General features: G+C 42.8%; 1 protein-coding gene across 15 annotated transcripts in view; it reads right to left on the bottom strand.

Annotated features, from left to right (window-relative positions):
• The window catches only part of PCNT (pericentrin), a 117264-nt gene that overhangs the window by 67677 nt on the left and 30512 nt on the right, over window positions 1-19075 (bottom strand). For all 15 annotated transcript variants that reach the window (XM_075094239.1, XM_075094240.1, XM_075094241.1 and 12 more), the window contains 6 exons: window positions 17919-18157; window positions 15621-16096; window positions 13129-13705; window positions 11810-12043; window positions 9995-10159; window positions 6993-7139 (listed from right to left, as the gene is read on the bottom strand). In XM_075094239.1, the coding sequence (XP_074950340.1) occupies window positions 6993-7139; window positions 9995-10159; window positions 11810-12043; window positions 13129-13705; window positions 15621-16096; window positions 17919-18157 (1838 nt within the window). The remainder of the gene's footprint in view (window positions 1-6992; window positions 7140-9994; window positions 10160-11809; window positions 12044-13128; window positions 13706-15620; window positions 16097-17918; window positions 18158-19075) is intronic.

Genomic DNA, 19075 nt, shown 5'->3' with positions numbered 1-19075 from the left:
TGCAAAAAGCTTGTAAAACTTCTGCGCCATGCTTTAGTCTACTCTTAGTTTGCTTTCACTGTTATGCTTCAGAGACACAAAGCAATGTTGTAGCATATATTTTGACACCATAGCACACAAACCTGAACAGCAACCTGACCCAATATCATCAGTGCCATCTTTCTTCTTTACTTTATAACCTCTGCCTGAAAACAAGTTTCTAGAAAAACGTCTTCCCTCCTCATATTTATATGTTCATATGACGCCTCCATCCCACTAAAAAATGCAGGGGAATAGACAGGGATCGGCGACCGGAAGATCACGGGATGTGACGGAAAGATAGACTCCTCCCCATAGGAGTGGCAGGAACAGGAAGCGCAAGAGCTATATAAGCGTGAGACGCAGCTAAATAAACGGACATTTTGTATCCATCATATTGATGTCTGTGCATCACTGTCCCCAGGGTGGGTAGAGCCCTGTGTCCCGGAGATATGCGGCCCAAGATAAGTTCTCCCATAGAAGCGTACAGCAACAAGTGGTGACCCCGACGTGATCGGCGGGGCGGCATGGCAAGTTCGCCGGGGGGAAAAGATAGCTTGAGGCACGCAGGGGCGGGACGGGGAGCCGCAGGTCGGCGGGCACGCCATGGAATCAGTCGTAAAGGTACTGAAAGGATTGGGGAAGGAATATGGTACTTCGATATCGAAGGCGCCTACCTCAAAGGCCATCCAATGGATGATTACGCAGGGGCTCATACGAAGTCCCGCAGACATATTTAATAAGGATAATTGGGTGAGAATTAAAGAGGAGTTAGCCGAAAGGGCTACGATGGGAAAAACCCAGTACATACAGCTCTGGGGAAAGATACACCGGTTACTATTGAAGGCTCGGGATGATCAGGAGACGTGGCGGCAGGCGCGGCTGTGCCTGCACGGTGCTACAGGCGACAGTAGCCCGGAAATAGACCCAGGATCGGCAGTGGGGACCCAGACAGGGGCAAGCATCGCGGGGGGTGGGGAAGAAGGGGAGAGTTCGGACGGAGTAGCCTGGCCAACTACTCAGTCTGAGGCTCCCAAGGAGGTGGATCGGGAAGCGGCGGTGTTCCCTGTTGAGCCAGCAGGACCTTTGGAATGCCCCCCTGCATACCCCCGGGACGATTTGGGGCAGGCGCGGGTACCTGCGCGCGGGGAGGGTGACGCAGCGGGAGTGACGGAGCGGAAAGAGAAAGATGATCAGTGCCGGAAGCAGCGCCGGCAGCGGCACCGCCCTCTGCCCGACCCTCGAGACTGGCTCCCGGGGCAACCCTTGAGATGGGAGTCGGACGAGGAGGGGGATTGGAGTGCCTGGAGGGGAGGACAGGGGGGGTATAGATCAACCTCGAGTAGCAGCGAATCAGAAATTGGGGGAGAAACCGATGCCCACATGTGGGAAGAGGGGGCAGCTTGCCTGCAGCGCGCAAAAAAGAGGCATAAGGCAGCAGGGACTCGGAGGACCAATCAGAAGGAGGGAGGAGAGGGACCGCCAAAAGGGGAGGTCCGGAGCGCTGCAGCTCCGGAGGGGTCCGCGGAGGATGTGTTGCGGCAGCTGCAGCAGGTTATGCGCGCACTAGGGGGAGTAACTCGGCGGCAGGCAGGACTCTTAACGAAGGGTGCGCCCCAGCGACAGTCAGTCGAGTTACCTAACTGGCGGCTGATAGCCAGAGATTGTAGCCTCGATGGAGTAAGGATAGAGATGCCCGGGATATTCCCTGTCGGGATAGCTCCTGGAGGAGGGGCAGGGAGCTGCAAGCGGTAACAGAGAGTTCCCGCAAAGCTTATAGCGAAGTGGGCAGGTATGAGAAAAAAGCAGAACCTTGGCAAAAGATACAGCAAGGACTAGCAGAGCCATTTACAACGTTTTGTGACAGGTTGCAGAAGGCTATTATAGAATCAGAATTGCCACCAGCAGCCAAGGAGGCAGTCCTTATGGATTGCCTCCGAAATCAAGCAAATCCGCAAACACAAGATATCCTCCGCACCCTGGCGGTGGGGGCTTCATTGGGTCAAACCATTAGGCATGTCTTGCGCCAGGAGGCGTTGAATCAGCATGGCGGTGCGGGAGCACACATCTGCCAGAACCCTGACTGTGGAAGTGAAGAAAGGGTGATGGTGCAAGCGGCCGGGGTGGGGCCAAGATGTCACTTGTGTGGACGGCAAGGGCACTTTAAAGCTGGGTGCCCGCTAGCGGAAAGGGGAGGACGTAATGGAGGAGGAGCGCACCCAGTAGGGAGGTGCTGGGTGTGTGGGAAGCCAGGACACCTGGCAAGAGATTGTCCAACTACGAAGCTGGGAAACGGCCAAAGGAGAGCGAAGCGAGGGGGATTCGCGCCTCCTGTGAGTCAAATGGCCCCCATCATGCTGCCAGCGCCAGGAGCTTGGCCCACCGTAGCGGGCCAAGGGGGAGTGAACCTTCAGGCAGGGGAGCAGAACCAGCAAGATTTGCAGGTTACAGCCCCCGCGTGGCCTTGGTCATAGGCTGTAACGAGCGACCCATGGCAGCGGTGATGATTACCCCGCAAGAGCCGAGTTGCCCGGCACGGATATGCCTGGGAATGTTAGTGGATACCGGGGCAGATGTCACAGTGATGCCACTCGAACGGTGGCCACCAACTTGGCCCCTTGCCATGGGAAAACGTATAATAGGGGTAGGCGGAGAACAACAGACGAGAACTAGTACTTGCCCTGTGAAACTCGAAGTCATGGGCGAGGAGGCAGGGAAGCTCCTTACGGCCGTAGTGACCATACTAGTAGCAGATGGGGTAGCAAGCCCCTTGTTGGGGCGAGACGCCCTTGCCCAGATGGGGATCGGGTTGAAAAATTTAGCATAAGGGCCACTGCCTCAGAGGGGCTTCGTCACCACAAGTTAGTGTGGAAAACCGAACAGCCCGTCTGGGTGGAGCAGTGGCCCCTGACAACAGAGAAAACAGAGGCTGTAAGAGCTATAGTAAAATGAGAGCACGAAGCAGGGCACCTAGAGCCCTCGATGAGCCCGTGGAACACCCCTATATTTGCTATAAAAAAGAAAGATAAAAACCAATGGAGGATGCTGCATGACCTTAGAGCAGTAAATCAGCAAATGGAGGACATGGGGCCTCTCCAACCCAGCCTACCAGATCTGAGTGCTGTCCCGAAAGGATGGCAAGTCATTGTTTTAGATATCAAAGACTGCTTCTTCAGTATTCCGCTACATCCAGATGATAGAAAGAGATTTGCCTTTACTCTGCCTGCGGTGAACCGCGCAGAACCAGGTAGTAGATGGCAGTGGACAGTACTTCCGCAGGGGATGAAAAATTCTCCAGCGATCTGCCAGAGGTATGTGGCTTCTGCATTGCAGCAAGTAAGGCAGCAGTATCAGGAGAGAATCTAAGTGATCCACCACATGGATGACGTCCTCATAGCTGCGCCCACCGAGGCGTTGTGTGAACAAGTCTTTTCAGACACCCAAAGGGGCCTTGCAGGACAGGGCCTCAAGGTAGCTGAGGCAAAGGTACAGCGAGGACCAGTGTGTGGCTTTCTGGGTGCTAGAACACAAGGGGATTGCATACAAGCTTAGCCTATTAAACTTACACCTAAGGTTAAAAATTTACACGATGTACAGAAGCTGGTAGGAGCACTGCAGTGGTTGCGGACATTTGTGCGCGTCACCGGTGAGGAGATGCAACCTTTCTATGCGTTGCTGAAAGGGACCGACCCATGGGAGCCCAGGAGTTTAGACCCTGAGGCAGTCCAGCAGTTGCAGATGATAGAACGTCGAATGCAAAAGGAAGGAGTATGGTGGTGGGACCCCCAGGAGGAATTAATTGCAGGTTGGATTCTGACCGCCGGTGGAGGATTAGGATTGCTATATCAAATACGGACAGGGGAAGAAAAGCCACTGCGATGGGTATATCAGAAGGTTCCCAAGGATGCATTCTCCACAAAAGTCAAGGTAGCCAGGGGAATGATTTGGCGTCTGCGACGGGAAAGCAAGGGAATCTTTGGGAAGGAGCCAGATAAGCTCACAGTGCCGTGGAATGGGGAGAAATGGCGGAAGGTGGTAGAGAGTGAAGAGGATATACAATTGGCAGTATACTCATACCCAGGGAAAATCGTCACAGGCACGGTCCAGAGGTGGGCCGAGACAGCCAAAGTGGTGGATCTGAGTGTGGATAGTAGAGTTTTGGATACCCCTCACCCAGGACCAACATATTTCACAGACGCTTCCTCGAAGACGAACAGAGCGGCGGTAGTGTGGAAACAAGAGAATAGTTGGATGCGCCAGACGTATGAGGAGCAGGGTAAAAGTGTGCAGCGGCTGGAGGTGAAAGCGCTAGAGATGGCCCTGCGAAAGGATATAGATCGGCATATAAATGTGTGCACGGACTCCTTATATGTGTATAAAGTAGTCATGTCCATGAAACGAGAGGGTGTACCACACACGGAAATTGCCTTGATGCTAGAGGTTGCTTTATCGCAGCGAGGAGCAACTGTGACAGTAATTCACATTCGCAGTCATCAGACGGGGCCTGGACCACTGATTGAGGGGAATCGCATGGCTGATGAGGCAGCCGCAGGAGTCTGGACATTGACGGAGGCAAAGAAACTGCATGAACAACTGCACCTGGGTGCTAAAGCCTTGGCAAAGGAGTGTGGCATCTCAATAAGAGAAGCAAGAGAAGTAGTAGCCACCTGTCCTTACTGTCAGCACTCGCCATTGTGGGAGGCAGGAGTCAACCCTCGAGGACTGGAAGCAAATGCTATCTGGCAGACTGACTTTACTGAATGTCCACAGTTGGCCCCCGGACGGCACCTGGCAATTGCAGTTGATACATACAGTGGAGTCATCATGGCTACTAAACATCGGAAGCAGACCGCAACACACTTGACTGTGCGTTGGACCACGGTGATGGCGTGGCTTGGAAAGCCCACCGAGATAAAAACAGACAATGGACCATGCTTTCGGGCTCAAAGTACCGAAGAATGGTGTAAAGGTTGGAATATTGTATTAAAACACGGCATTGCTTACAATAGCACGGGGCAGGCAATAGTTGAACGCGCTCATCGCACCTTGAAAGCAAAAATAATACAGCTTGGGGAGGGGTATAAGGGAGCTATACCCGTAGCAGCTCAGCAAACTATTTTAATGCGTGCATTATATTTGCTTAATCATTTTATACGCGGGCAGGAGCAAGTTACAGCAGTGGAGAAGCACTTTGGCAAAGCTCAAGCAGGCGAGCGCTATCCGCAGGTACGAGTAAGGTTCCCAGGCAGTGAGCAATGGGAGAGAGGATGGAAACTGAGATGCCTGGGGACGGGCTACGCTGCGGCTGAGAATGAAGGGCGCATAGAATGGGTGCCTGCAAAGTGTGTGAAAGCAGAACTGTGCAAGGATGTACAATGAATAATCCCTTTCTGAGTTGTCTCTTTGCAGGGTCTGCTGACATGGATCCTCATGCTAGCCGTGCCATTGGGAAAAGAAATGAGCTCCTTGACAAGATCGCAAGCAATATTGCAACGAGAGTGACACTGGGAAAGGGCGGCAAAAGAGAGATATGAACTGGGATTGCATAGTAATAATTGGGGGGATCTTGTTGTGTGTAGTAACCATGGTTACTTGTGGGCTGCCATTGTTATGCTGTGTTATAAGACAAATCAAAGAGCGCCTGCAAGAGTTACATGAATATAGACCTGATCGCAATATGTATCCGCTTACGCAAGTAGCTTTGTAGAATTTTTCGTAGCATGGGGAGGGGGAGATGTAGGGGAATAGACAGGGATCGGCGACCGGAAGATCACGGGATGTGACGGAAAGATAGACTCCTCCCCATAGGAGTGGCAGGAACAGGAAGCGCAAGAGCTATATAAGCGTGTGACGCAGCTAAATAAACGGACATTTTGTATCCATCATATTGATGTCTGTGCATCACTGTCCCCAGGGTGGGTAGAGCCCTGTGTCCCGGAGATATGCGGCCCAAGATAAGTTCTCCCATAGAAGCGTACAGCTACAAAAAAATATATGTAAACACACACACAGATGTATGTATATACCCGCCCCTGACACCTGGATTTTGCTGCAAAACAAATCAGTATTATTTTGTTAGAAACTTTGTCTCACAAGTAAGCCAACAAATTAGTCAGAGTATCTATTTGGGAGGAAACCGTAAGGAAAGAAAAGCATTCAACTCCCATGCCAACTTTCTCACCCCTCATTAAATCCTGCACTAAGTGCAGGAAGTGATAACACATTTCTTCCAGTAGGGGAAATTCTTAGTGTTACCCCAGTTTTCCCACTAAATGTAAAGGCCAAACAGAACAGTCTAATACACCAGATTTACATTTTGGTCAAAACTTCCTGTACTGTGAGAAGACGTGAATGTTTTATTTAATTTTATCTTCTATCTTGAAAAAACTCAAAGCTATTATTTTAATCATTGAAAAAGGACTTGACATTTTTAAGCTTCCTAATTAAAACATATACCTTTTTCAAGCTGTTCCTCTCTCTAAGCTTTCTGGGTAACCTTTATTATTTATTTTAGATATCTGCTTTACAGGAGGCATAAAATTTTGTTTTGTTTGGCAAATGAATATTATCTTTGCCACTTCTAGATCCAAACTTTCCATTTTTCTCTCTTACTTCCTCCAAGCTATAGGTCAGTCAGTCTAACAAAAGCTACTAGAGCACTATTTTCTTGAGAAAAAGTGTGGTAGATGCAGATGGCATCAATACACAGACAACAAAAAGGCATACATCTAACCCTGTCTTATAAAGCAGTGTTAATCTCCCTGAGAAATAGATGAAGACCAGTTTCCAAGCTGATACCCAGTTTCAATTTCCATATTTCTGCAGCAGCACTCCAACTAAGAGAAAGAGCCCATCATACATTACACCCTGAAAATTAGCAATCACAAAAAAAAAAAATCACACACAGTCCCTGTGCTAAAGTACAACCACAAAAGCACATTTAAAAATCTAGGTTTAAAATATTTTCCACTCACCTGGATAATTATTGCTGCTTTTTCCTGCAGCTGGGCTGATAACATCTCCTGCTCCTTTTGATGAGCAGCCTGTGCCTTCTCCCTCTCCTGAATCAACATCTGTTCCTTGTCATGTAGTGATGCCTTTTTTTCAGCTTCAAATTCATCCTGTGTAAGTCACATATACTTCGATTTACAGGGCAGGGGGGAAAACCAACCCACAAAACCCCCACAACCAACTCCTCCCCCCCTTTTCCTTTAAGTACACACACCTTACTTCTCAGATTAACTAGCAGTAACTTACATAGTTAACAACCCCAATCAAAGTTATGCCAAAACTATGATTTAAAAATAGTTAAGTAGGTAAATTAACTATGTGAATGTGCTCATTGAGATCTGGGTCATTTCAGACTGTCGAGAGTGATGAGAAACAGAAAACAGGTGGACAACTTGGGACAGAGATGGACAGATGCCACTTTCAGCAACTGTAAGTAGTACAACATGCATACTACTGAGTTCCACATAGGAAGACTTATTTACCAGAACAAACTGAAAATCTACAAGGTAGATTTACATGGCTAAATGATCTAGAAGCTATTAAATTTTATCTATCTTAACTCAGAGTGCTCTGAAGTGCTCTGAAGGTATTATTACACATCCCCCACTCCTGCATGAATGAATAAGGGAGGCGAAACAGGGTCCTGAGATCCCTTCCCAAAGAGGCTAATTGTTTCTGCAACACCAAAACTGGGAAATAAGTCGTCTTGATCACAGTATTAAAAAAAAAAACCACCAAACAAAAAACAACCCACAAAAAACCCCAACCAAAAACACCCCCTCCACAATACAAAAAAACCCAAACAGCAACAAAAAAGCAAAACCAAAAACAAACCCCAAAAAACCCAATGCAATTTGATCTATGAAAACCTAGACACTCCAAGGTGATAGCTGCCCCTTTTTTTTTTAATTGTTAAGTAAAGAACAAATTTTCCCCCAGGGCGTGAAATAAAACTTCAGAGCAGAACATAGGTAGTCACCTGAGCTGTCCTGGATCCTTTGTGGAAGACTCAGCCAGTCCTTGCACAGAGTAGAACAACCCATTCTCAGGTGAGGACTACTTGCTGCTTGATGACACCATAAGGTCTGTCATCATAGCCAAGATCAGGACCAATACTGGCACTTGGGCAATTACAATACCAACTCTTAACCAGAAACCACAAGGCAGAGCAAGGCAGAAGAGCCAAGTATGCCCAGAATTACAGACTCAAACAGCAGAGTGCTTGGCAGTTAGCAAGACACAAATGAACAGACACAAAGCAGTGTGAGGACCTTCCTTGAACAGTACAGTAAACTTGTGGACTAAGTCTCCGAAACAGCCTGTGTATGCTCAGAAGCAGTGAATCCACTAAAAGAATATGTCAGACTGTAGAAAAGAACTCTGAATACCTAAAATCTGCTAGGAGAGGTGGGGGGAAGAATGCAAGGAAACTAGCTGGCATGAAAACAACCCCACAAATGAGCACAGGGGAAGCAGGCAGGGGAAGGCTCATTGTAAAAACCTGTATCAGACCATGACGCAGCTCAGCCTGACATTGGAAAGAGATCCAGTCAGTCTCTTCTGGGGCAAAACATCAGTCATCAAGGTAATCAAAGATCAAAAACCAACCAACCAATGAAAAAACCAGAAACATCCATACTAGTAGTAGAATTACTCCATGCAAAATTTCAACAAAAGGAGAGGTTTCTGGTGTCTCAAATGCTACTCAGTAACTAAAGCACCTGGGCGGCACAAGAGAGGTAAAAGCAGGAATCATTTCTGGAATATATATATATATATACACACACACACCAGTCAGTCCAGTCCCAGTTTCTGTGGACTGAAGGCCAGGGTTCAGCTGAGGACAGGAATGCCAAAACAGACCTCCTGCAGCTTTTCAGGATACACTTGTCTCCTCTGTTTCAAAAACTACACCAGATGGAGATAGGTCAAAGAATGACCAGGACTCCATAGTGGGGCAGAGGCAGGAAATAGGAGCAATTTTCTGCAGATCTGCAGCATCCAGTTCTAGAGGTTTGTGCAACTGTTAAGGAAGAGTCCCACCTCAGGTTGGAGCACTGACAGGAACAGCAAGGATCTGTTGAATTCTCTCAAGGAGAAGCAAAATAAGGAGATAGTAGTTTATCTAATCTAAATCACTTGTGCTAAACAAGTTGAACTCAACACATGCTCAGTACAGCACTAACACTGAGATGAATGTAAGCACTGCTCCCAGTGCATTGGTGAGTTTCCCTCTCTCTTCTGACAGAGGATGTGTCATATTCATTCATTCAACAGCTCTGCACATGCTTGTCACATAACCAATGAAGACATTTTGCACAAGGCTCAGAAGACAAGAGGTAATTATTATATCATATACAAAGCCAAACAAAGATAATTTTCAGGGATAAGCATCTTCAAGATACTCATCAAGATGAAAGTTTGGAACTTGAATGATGAGTCCAAGAAAACAGAAATTTAGAACAACTATAAAAAAAAAGAACTCATGCACAAAGTGATCACTGTCATCACACATTTGGTAAAAGCTTCGGTAACGCTCAGTGTTTTTTGCCATATATACACACAAGTGCAGTAGACAAGGGATTGTAGGCCAAGGGCATAGTCTCTGCAGACACCAAGAAGAAAAAGTTTCAAATGACAAACTGAACACAGATGGATGCAAGGACTGTTGCTCAGAGGAAATACATTCTACCATTTTTTTTAGTTTTGTTTGAAGGACACCACTTCACATCCAAACCCGGATTTTAAAACAACCCTGTAGTAAATACCATAGTTGCTTACAAAACACTGCATTGTTTCCAATACTGCTCTTCTAGTTCTAACACCGTGAAGCAAGGAAGAGATCTAACTCAGATTGTCTTTTTAAAGTCGTATGTCTGAAGAATAAAAACATATACCCATTGTTCTTTTTCAGAAAAACACACTACCAGCGCATGCTCTGAAGTTCATTTTAGTCAGACCCTACCTTCAGCTGTGCAATCTGCTGCTCAAGCAGTACCTCCGACTGACACTTCAGCAGCTCAATCTCTTCCTGGAACTGAAGCTGCTGCTTCAATTTTACCTCCTCAAATTGAGCAAGAAGTGCAGTCCGCACAGTTTCTACTTCAGAGGCCGATGCAGAAGAATACATCTGCAGACAAGTAATATAAGTATTTTAGCCATAGTGTTATAAATAAGGAAAAAATAAAACCAAACTGAAATGAAACCATCAAGCTCAGCCGAATTCTTAAGAGTATTTTCACAATAGTTCTCTCCAATCCTCAAGGCCATATAGAGCTGCTATCTATCATCACGCTGACTTTAGAAAAAAGCAAGCTGATGAAAATAGATAAGAAGCAACAGGGCATTAGGTACAAAATATTTCTTGTATTCATGAGACCATCAGGTCAGACTGAGTACGACCTACTTGTTCTTTCCACAGACATTTGTCTATGAGAACTTCAAAGAAAAAAGGAAGAAAGACGGGTAGAGAAACACAGAGAGACCATATTATGTTGATGCAATTTCTCTTCTTCAAATGGGATTAAGCATTACTCAGCTATATTTAATGCAATTATCCTGTGAGATACAACACAGAAGACCGTCAAAAATATCAGAGAAAGGTTTGGGGTTTTTTGTTCACTTGGGGTTTTTTTTCTATTATCCTCTCTAAGAAGAGTCACTGTAGTCATCAGATTAGAGACAAATCCTGTTTCTAGGTTGAAGGACTTAGATTTGATTATCATGAAAACTTCCCACAAAACTAACTTCCCAGGCAATCTGTTCTTCCAAAAGTAAAGAGTTTGCAATGCACTCCAGCCAGCTGGAAACCACTACCGGCTCTAAGGCCTCACAGTCCAAAAGAACCCAAAGGATCTCCTCAAAGCTAAGTGTTTTTTGTGAGGTGCACCACGTAATACAAAGGTGCACCAGTGATTAGGGACTTATCTGACACGCTATCCAATTTTCAAATTAGTAAGTGAAAAAGCAAAAGTAAGTTACGTTTTAACATATGTTTGATTATAGCTGGATAAAGCTTATTTTGTTTGTGACTTCTAATATGGGAATGTAATCATATAGAGAAGTGAAAAGTCTTGATCGTTGTGGCTGCTTGCATCAACAGAAGTCAGATTGTATAAAAGACAATAAATACAAGATCTTATTCCATTTCTATGTTTCAAGAGCACTTAGCGTAGATGATCAAATTTTTAGCCTTCACTGTGAAAGTAAATATCATCAAGCTTCCACATAAACATTCCCAACAATAACAAATGGTAAAGCTTTAAGGGCAACTAAGATGATTTCCAAACCTCACTGAGAAAATGTATTTGGAAAAGTGTTACCTCCTATAACTGCTGTAAGAAAAGAAGAAATCAGTGTTAGTAAAGGTTGCTCACTTATAAAAGCTTGAAGTGAGCAGTTACTTTCCAGAAACAGTTAATGACCTAATTTATTACCTATTAGTTTTCTATCAAAATAGCAGCTTTAAAATCTTGAATTAAATACAGCAGGAACTCAGAAGAAAGCAAGCCCACTCCCCCCCCACCTCATACCCTGTAAAGAGAGCACTGCAAAGATGGATTTAAATTTTTTTTTTAAATCAGGATAATACATATATATGAAATCTTTTAAGTCCTTTTAGATAAAGCAAGGCTTAAAAATGTTAACTTTGTCTCCTCTTATTTACTTGCACTATTAAAAAAAGAATCCAGAAAGCATCTAGATACAGCCTTCTAAGGTTAATAAAACTGAATGTTAAAGTATGGATTATTTTGCATTTAGGTATTAATAACATTACTACCTCTTGCTCATGTTCATGCTGTGTTTTTCGTTTCCCCAATTCTTTTTCCAGCTCCCTGGAGTATTCTTCCTTACGTTTCTTAATTTCTGCCTCATGAAGATCCTGAAGTTCTTGGAGTGCTTTTTCATGCTTTTCCTCCATATGCAATATTTCCTCATGTAATATATCCAGGGCCAGACGTTTTTCTTCTTCAAGCAATCTCCTTTGATTTTTAGGAGCTGTGTTCAAATCATCCTGTGTAAGCATTAATTTAAAAAAGGGGAGGAAAAAAGTACAAATATATTTGTAACCCATTTGTAAAGCATATGTCCTGCTGTATCAAAGCTTTTAAGTGAGGACAAACAATATTGCCTCATGAATGATGAGCACACATACATAGATACATTCTCTATATTGTTGAAATGGCTTTATTTTTCCTATCCAGTAAAAGTTTTGTAAATCGCCTACTTTTTCGTCTATCCATGACAGCAACCCCATCAGCAGAGTCTTCAACTTTTGCTTTTTGAAGTTCTTTACACTCAACAGTTAAAATGCAGATTTAAGATTAGTTAGCAAAGATAGGACAAGAGGAAAACACCCACCTTTCCCTGCCGCCAAGACCTTCCTCTTAGCCTTTGTGAGCACAGAAACAACATTTAATCATAATTTTGGGAAGGAGGCATGGTGACAGACAAGTCTAAAAAACAGTACATCTCTCTCTGGAAGGCTCTGAACTTTAGGTAATGAGCTAAGCCTCTTCTCTTTGAGTTGGAAAAGTGTTGGGATCATTTTTTACCCTTCTGAACTCTGAAAGAGCTCACACCTTCTGTTAAACGCCCTAAGACAAGGTCCACTCACCCACAACCTGATCCCAAAATCCCATCTGGGACCTTTAGAGAATCCTTTCTTCTATTCTCCTCAAGACAGTGCCACTAGGGAAGATCTTTGATTTCCTAGAGATGTAGCTTAACCTACAGAATTACATTTACTTTGTTCTAATCACTTCTGATGAATTACATGGTAACTCTATCAGGCAGAGAGGCTATGAGCCACAAAATGGAGTCCCTCCAATGTGAATTATGTTAAAAATATTTACTTCATTTGTACCTTTTCCACACTCTGAGATAGAAAACTCATTAGTCTGAGCATTCGGAGGGGAAGCGACAGATGGACTTTTCAGCTTCAATTTGCTGTTTCAGCTCAGAATATGGCCACACACAAGTGTTAGTACTGGCACAAAGGATGCTGTAGAAGTGCACCCCAAGAACAAGGAAAAAGGTGATCCCACACAATGTACCATGAAATTTTGCCTTTGATGCCAAGTTTTCTTTCTGACCCACCTTATGAGCTTCTTCCGCTTCAACAGCCATGGCTTTAAGTTTTTCCATATGAACAGTAGCTAGCTCAAATTTCAAATTATTTTGGGAAAGCTGAAGTTCTTCAGCATGTGTAAACTTCAGCATCTCTATCTCCTGAGCTAAGCGTGCTTGACCCATTTTATCCTTTTCCTGGAGCTGTTCTGTGTGCTGCAGCTGTAGCTTCTTAAGAGCCTGACTGTGTTCATCTCTTATATTCTGAATTTCAGATAGGTAGGACAACTCCAGGGAATCCAGATTTGATAAGTGTTTAGCCTCCAGCTCATCAATTTGTGCCTGATGCTTTGTCTGTAGTTCAGCAATACAAGCTTCGAGCTGAATCTGCTGTTTACTTTCTAGTGTATATTTAAGTGTCTCAATTTCAGCTTGGTGCTTTGTCTGAAACTCAGCTGTAAGAGACAAAATTTGCTGCTCATGCTTCTCCTGTAACTGCTGACTTTGGAGTTCCAGCTCACTGATATGCTTCTTTTTCAGGTCTTGAAGAAGAATCTCTTGTTCAGTTGTGAATTTCTGAGTCATAGCTTTGTGTTCCTCCATAAACCTATATTATTTCCAAGAAAGTTAAGAGAATATTGTCAAAAAGACATTTTTTTAAATAATTGCGATAGTAAATAAAAATAAAAGAAATATAAGTAGGCTGTACTTAGCCTTTACAAATTTTACTTTCTGTTCCCAATACAAAACTAATTCAAAGCAAGGCACAAAGATGATTTCATAGCCACGTAATTAAAGGTTTATGCAATGTCACTTGGCAGTATCTGGTTATTACTAGGTAGACTGGAACCCCTATTAAATTACTCACTAATACAGAGCAACATTCAAACATCGTTCTCTGTTTGAGAAAATACTGCCATATGAGACCATCTAGGACATAGCACATACATTCTGCATTTGAAATTTGTTGTCTGCAAGTAAACGAACTGTCATAAGAAACATCCAGAAAACCATCTGGTTAAGACAGACATAAAACCACTGTGGATACTTGGGGGCTCCTCCAAACTCACATCAGCTCTGTGAGGTCTGCTTAAAGCTTGATGCAGAAGATCTAGTATCTCAAATACTGCAATTTACTGTAATCATTAACTATATTATTTTTGGATACAGATATCAATCACTAAAAAGTGATTGGTTATTTAAATGTTAAGTTCTTGCTTTCAGCGTTCTCTTACCATAATTATTTCCTCAATCTTGTTCTATGAACATACATTTGGGGAGGAAAGAAGGGATAAATTTGAAGCAATGCATGCAAATACAAACATGCAGTTGTTTGAATATTTCCCTTAATATACTAAAAACAATGGGGGTAGGAAGGGGAGGAAAAACTGAGCAGTTATGGCCTTCATATCTAACCAAAACTGAAGAATACCATATGCACCCATCAACCTCAGCATTCAGTGGTTAACACAAGCTTCATTCACCAGGAAAAGCTTACTCAAATTAATTTGTTTGAAAACACTTGTAAACATTTCAATAATTTTTCCACTTAGATGTCCTCTAACATTTCCCCTCCCCCAAGACTAGTATATGATTTTTCAGCTGTGTATTGCATTCTTAACCATATTTCATGGTTTTAGGAGGGATAGAGTTCACAAAATCACAGGTTGGAAGGGACCTCAGGGATCATCTAGTCCAACCAAATTAATTTTCTTCACGGCAGCTGCCATAGTGCTGTGCTTTGGACTTAGTATGAAAACAATGTTGATAACACACCGATGTTTGGGTTGTTGCTGGGTAGTGCTTGTACTAGTCAAGGACTCTTCTAGCTTCCCATGCTCTGTCAGGTGCACAAGAAGCCAGGAGGTGAGGGGGCACAGCTAAGAGAGCGGATTCAAACTGGCCAAAGGGATATTCCATATCACGTAATGTCATGCCCAGTGTGTTAACTGGGAAGAGCTGGTCAGGGGAGAGAGGCAGCAATCACAGCTCAGGGACCAGGCAACGTCGGTCAGCAGGTGGTGAGCAGTTGTATCATTTGTGTTTCTGTTTTTTTCCCTTTTCATTATATTATCATTATTGTTATTATTATTATAATAAATATTATTCAAATTATTTTCATTATTTTAATTATGAAACTGTTGTTGTCTCAACCCACAAGTATTTTTGCTTTTGCTCTTCTGATTCTCTCCCCCATCCCAGAGGGGTGGGGGGAGTGAGCAAGCGGTTGCATGGTGTTTAGTTGCTGATGGGGCTGAACCACGACACCGTAACAGGTTGAACTTGACTACACTTTATTTCATTGGCTGGACTAGATTAAATGCGTTTACATGAAGCAAAGTTCTATAATAAACTGTAATGGACAGCAGTACTGTTTCTTGCAAGAGTAAGCTTTGCATATGTAAGTTAGCTGGTACCATCAAGTGACAAACCTAAATCACTACGACTCATTAAGTTTAAAATAAGGAAAAGTAATAACGATTGAACTGGTAAGTAAAAGTGCTCAAATACTCAGGACTTACTTGTTTTGTGCTTCCATAAGTTTCAGCTCACATTCTTCCTGCAGACCAAGTGTGGCCTTTTCCATTTCTTTTGCCATAAGCGCTTTGGCTGCCTGCAAGTCACTGTCATATTGCTCCTGAGATTTCTGCATAGCCTGTGCACTTGCAATGCTGTCCTCTAGTTGCTGCAGGTTGTTTTGCTGCTCTTTTACCAACTTCTCCAATTCTAGAATTTTGGCAGCTTGGTGATTTTGAAGCTGAATCATTTCAGCTTCACGAAGTTCAAAATCCTTTTGTAAATTCTGCTTCTCATATTCTGCTCTATTTTGCAGTTCTATACGCAACAGCGATAACTTCTCTTCTGCTTGGATTCTCTGGTCCTCACTGTCACGTTTCCATTTCTCCTCTTTTTCTTTGTACCTCGCTTTTATTTTCTGGACTTCTTCTCTGGCTTCCCTTAATTCATTCTTGTGATCCTCAGCAATTTTATATTTTACCTGTGAACACAGTTATTAAAAAAAGGCATAAAACCCCAAAACCAAACTGAAGTGTGCGAAGTGAATGTTAACAGGCATTTAAGGTCTTGGAGAGATTGAATTCTTGCAGTGAAGTCACCCTTCCAAATAAAAGTAAGGCTGAAAAGTTAATTTATAGGTACTTTAATTCAACGCACTATTAAGAATTAATTGGGGTAAGGAAGATTAAAAAAATTAAGAGAAAATTCTAGAATTAATATGGTATTCTATGTTCTTTCCTCTTGGGGCCACTTCATTTCAGGAGCTGAACTTATAAAGCTATGGGCACCTTAGGTATTTATATTGGACATGATTAAAAATCTCTTTTAAACCTCCCCTCTCCTTATACATTCCAGTGATATTTTATGTGCAGTGTCCAAGACCATGATATCAAACATAGCATAAAACAAGATAAAAAGCATGAAAAAAGTAAAAAAAAGACTCTAAAAATACGCTACAGGTAGACAAATAAATACTGAACTAAGGAAATGACAGGGTTATATCTTAAAAGAAAATTAAAAACCAATAAGAGATCATATAGGAGCATCAGTATGAAGCACACTCTCCAGCACTCTTCAGTTTTCACTTGGAAGGTTTGTTTTGAACAAATATTTAAGCATCCACGTATGCTACAACCTAAATGAAGAGGTAGAAAAGAAATGCAAAACCCCCAGATTTTTATTAACAATTTTGTTATAGTAAGCTGTATATTATACAATATATAGATTGTATAAATAATAAAATGTATTTCCAGACAGTGGACCAGCATGCAGTACAGGCTCATTTCAAACACTGCATTCTGTATAGGCCAGCAGTGCCACAAACAAGATACTGCAGTTAGTGGGAATAAAGTAGCAGTACTGAAAGCTTCACTACTGTAAGCTTCAGCTGAGTATCTGTTATCTACAAACAGTCTGTAACTGTTTTCTCCAGCCTTCTCCACCAGTTTCTAAGTCTGGAAAAGGATACACATACCTATCTCTCTTTAAAACGACAAGAAAGGAGGCCTTGAGAAATGAGAGCTTCATTCATCTAATTCTCATAAGCATTCAAATATCAGAACAAATTAAACAATGAATTAACATCCAATCTCAGTTTATCCTCAGACAGGTCAGCTGATTTAACAGTTAAGAGGGAAGGTGCTAAATAGGATACTTTCAGCTCCAAGATTTACACTTTCACTGTGAAAGAGCTACACCACAGCAAAACAAAAGCAGGAATCTAGTGTCTGATTCTTTCTTCTTCCCTCAAAAAAATGGACTGAAAAGTTATATCTGCTTCAAAAGATAGTCCTATCAAAACCAGAAATTTCTTAGAGGGGACCCATTCAGCAGAGGGGCTTCTTCCATCTGCCACAGTGTTTTGTACTGAATTCTCCATTACCACATGATAACATGCAAGTGCGCCACATTACTTTCATACCAGGACACTACAATATGCTGCAGTGAGAGGTTCAGGATGAGGACTTTTGGTACATTCCTGTTTGGAGTGGTATACATATGCTTGACCCATGTCAATATAAAAGGTGGACTGGATCAATCCTTGAAGAACCTGCCTTCCCACACTATTTGTGCTCTTGAAGAAAAGTTCATGTGCAGGGAAACCAAGCATTGAACACTAAAGCCCTCCAAACTACAGACTCGTATTCCAGTATTTTTGTGTATCCATGCAAGTCCATTTAAAGCTGAAGCTACTATCACTAAACTAGGCACATTTAAGATAAGTGCTGCTTCTATCTCCCTTGGCTTTCCCAACAGATCTGAGCTTGCCCAACTCTACAAAACAGTACTGTAATACGAATTACCTTTTCCATTTCCTCTTTCAGATGCTTTTCATTCTCCACAGAAAAGTCTTTTTGTTTAGTAATCTCTTCCTTTAAATGCTTTATTTCTTCTGAAAGCTCTGCGATACGCTGTTTCTCAGAGTGGAGGAGAGTGAGCTTAGCTTTGTACTCTTCCTCCAGCACAGACACTCGCTCAGTGACCTCCGTTTCAACTTGATGTGCTGCACATTGAGCGCTCTGTAGGCGCAGTTTGGTGATTTCTGAAATGTAAAACAAAAAAATTCCAGAATGTCTTTGGGTTTTTTTCCAGGTCCAGCTGTCAGCTGTGCAGTTTATCATTAGCCATACCAACTACAGACCAACAAGAATCCTGTATTAGGATCATTTTGTACTCTGTTCTGCTTTATCTCTAAACATTTTAATTTAAGCAGTTTTGATACCCTATCTAATATTAAAAACAAAAATTAAGACATATAACTGCAAATTAAAAAAAAGTTGTACTGATCCAGCCAACATGCAGTGGAATACAGTTATAGGCATGTGTGTTATATAACTAACCCTTAAGTTATGGATGACAAGTTCAAATGTTTGTGTGTCATACTGTGCTCCCAGAAGGAGGTTGCAGATACAAGAACTGCCACAATCCCTTACCTGCACCTCAACAATATATGCATTTCATATTGAACCAGTACAGGGCAGTAATTTATAGAAATACACAATTCCAAGAAAAGCAGCAACTGTTAAGAAATTACATAAGCCCATGGTCACATAGGAAGTCTCAATAAATTTAGCCTGAAGAGGAACCTGAACTCTACAGCAAAAGCTATCTATTACAAATTCTCCTCCTTATAAATACTTTCCTCTTTTTTCAAAAACTTCATGTTAATATGTATGCCAACTAGTTGGCAAACACAGAAGGAAAAAGAAATATTAACGTTAAATGAGCAGAGCACTATTAAACCCACAAAAGGAATACGGGTACGAGATGCATGGAACATAGAACAGAAGTGGGTCTACTGTATGGAAGAGGAAGACAACTCACCTATTTCATGCAAATACAAGAGACATCTAACATAGCTGACAGACAACACTAAGAAATTTTCAAATAAATACTAATTCAGGAATTGACAGTGCCCTTCCAGGCATCAGGAATGGAAACTTGATTAACTCCTTTAGGC

Source organism: Phalacrocorax aristotelis, chromosome 5 (genome assembly GCF_949628215.1).
Source record: "Phalacrocorax aristotelis chromosome 5, bGulAri2.1, whole genome shotgun sequence".
In the NCBI taxonomy this organism is placed as follows: domain Eukaryota; kingdom Metazoa; phylum Chordata; class Aves; order Suliformes; family Phalacrocoracidae; genus Phalacrocorax; species Phalacrocorax aristotelis.
Note: the sequence above shows the minus strand (reverse complement) of the source record. Positions and strands in the feature narration are given on the sequence as shown.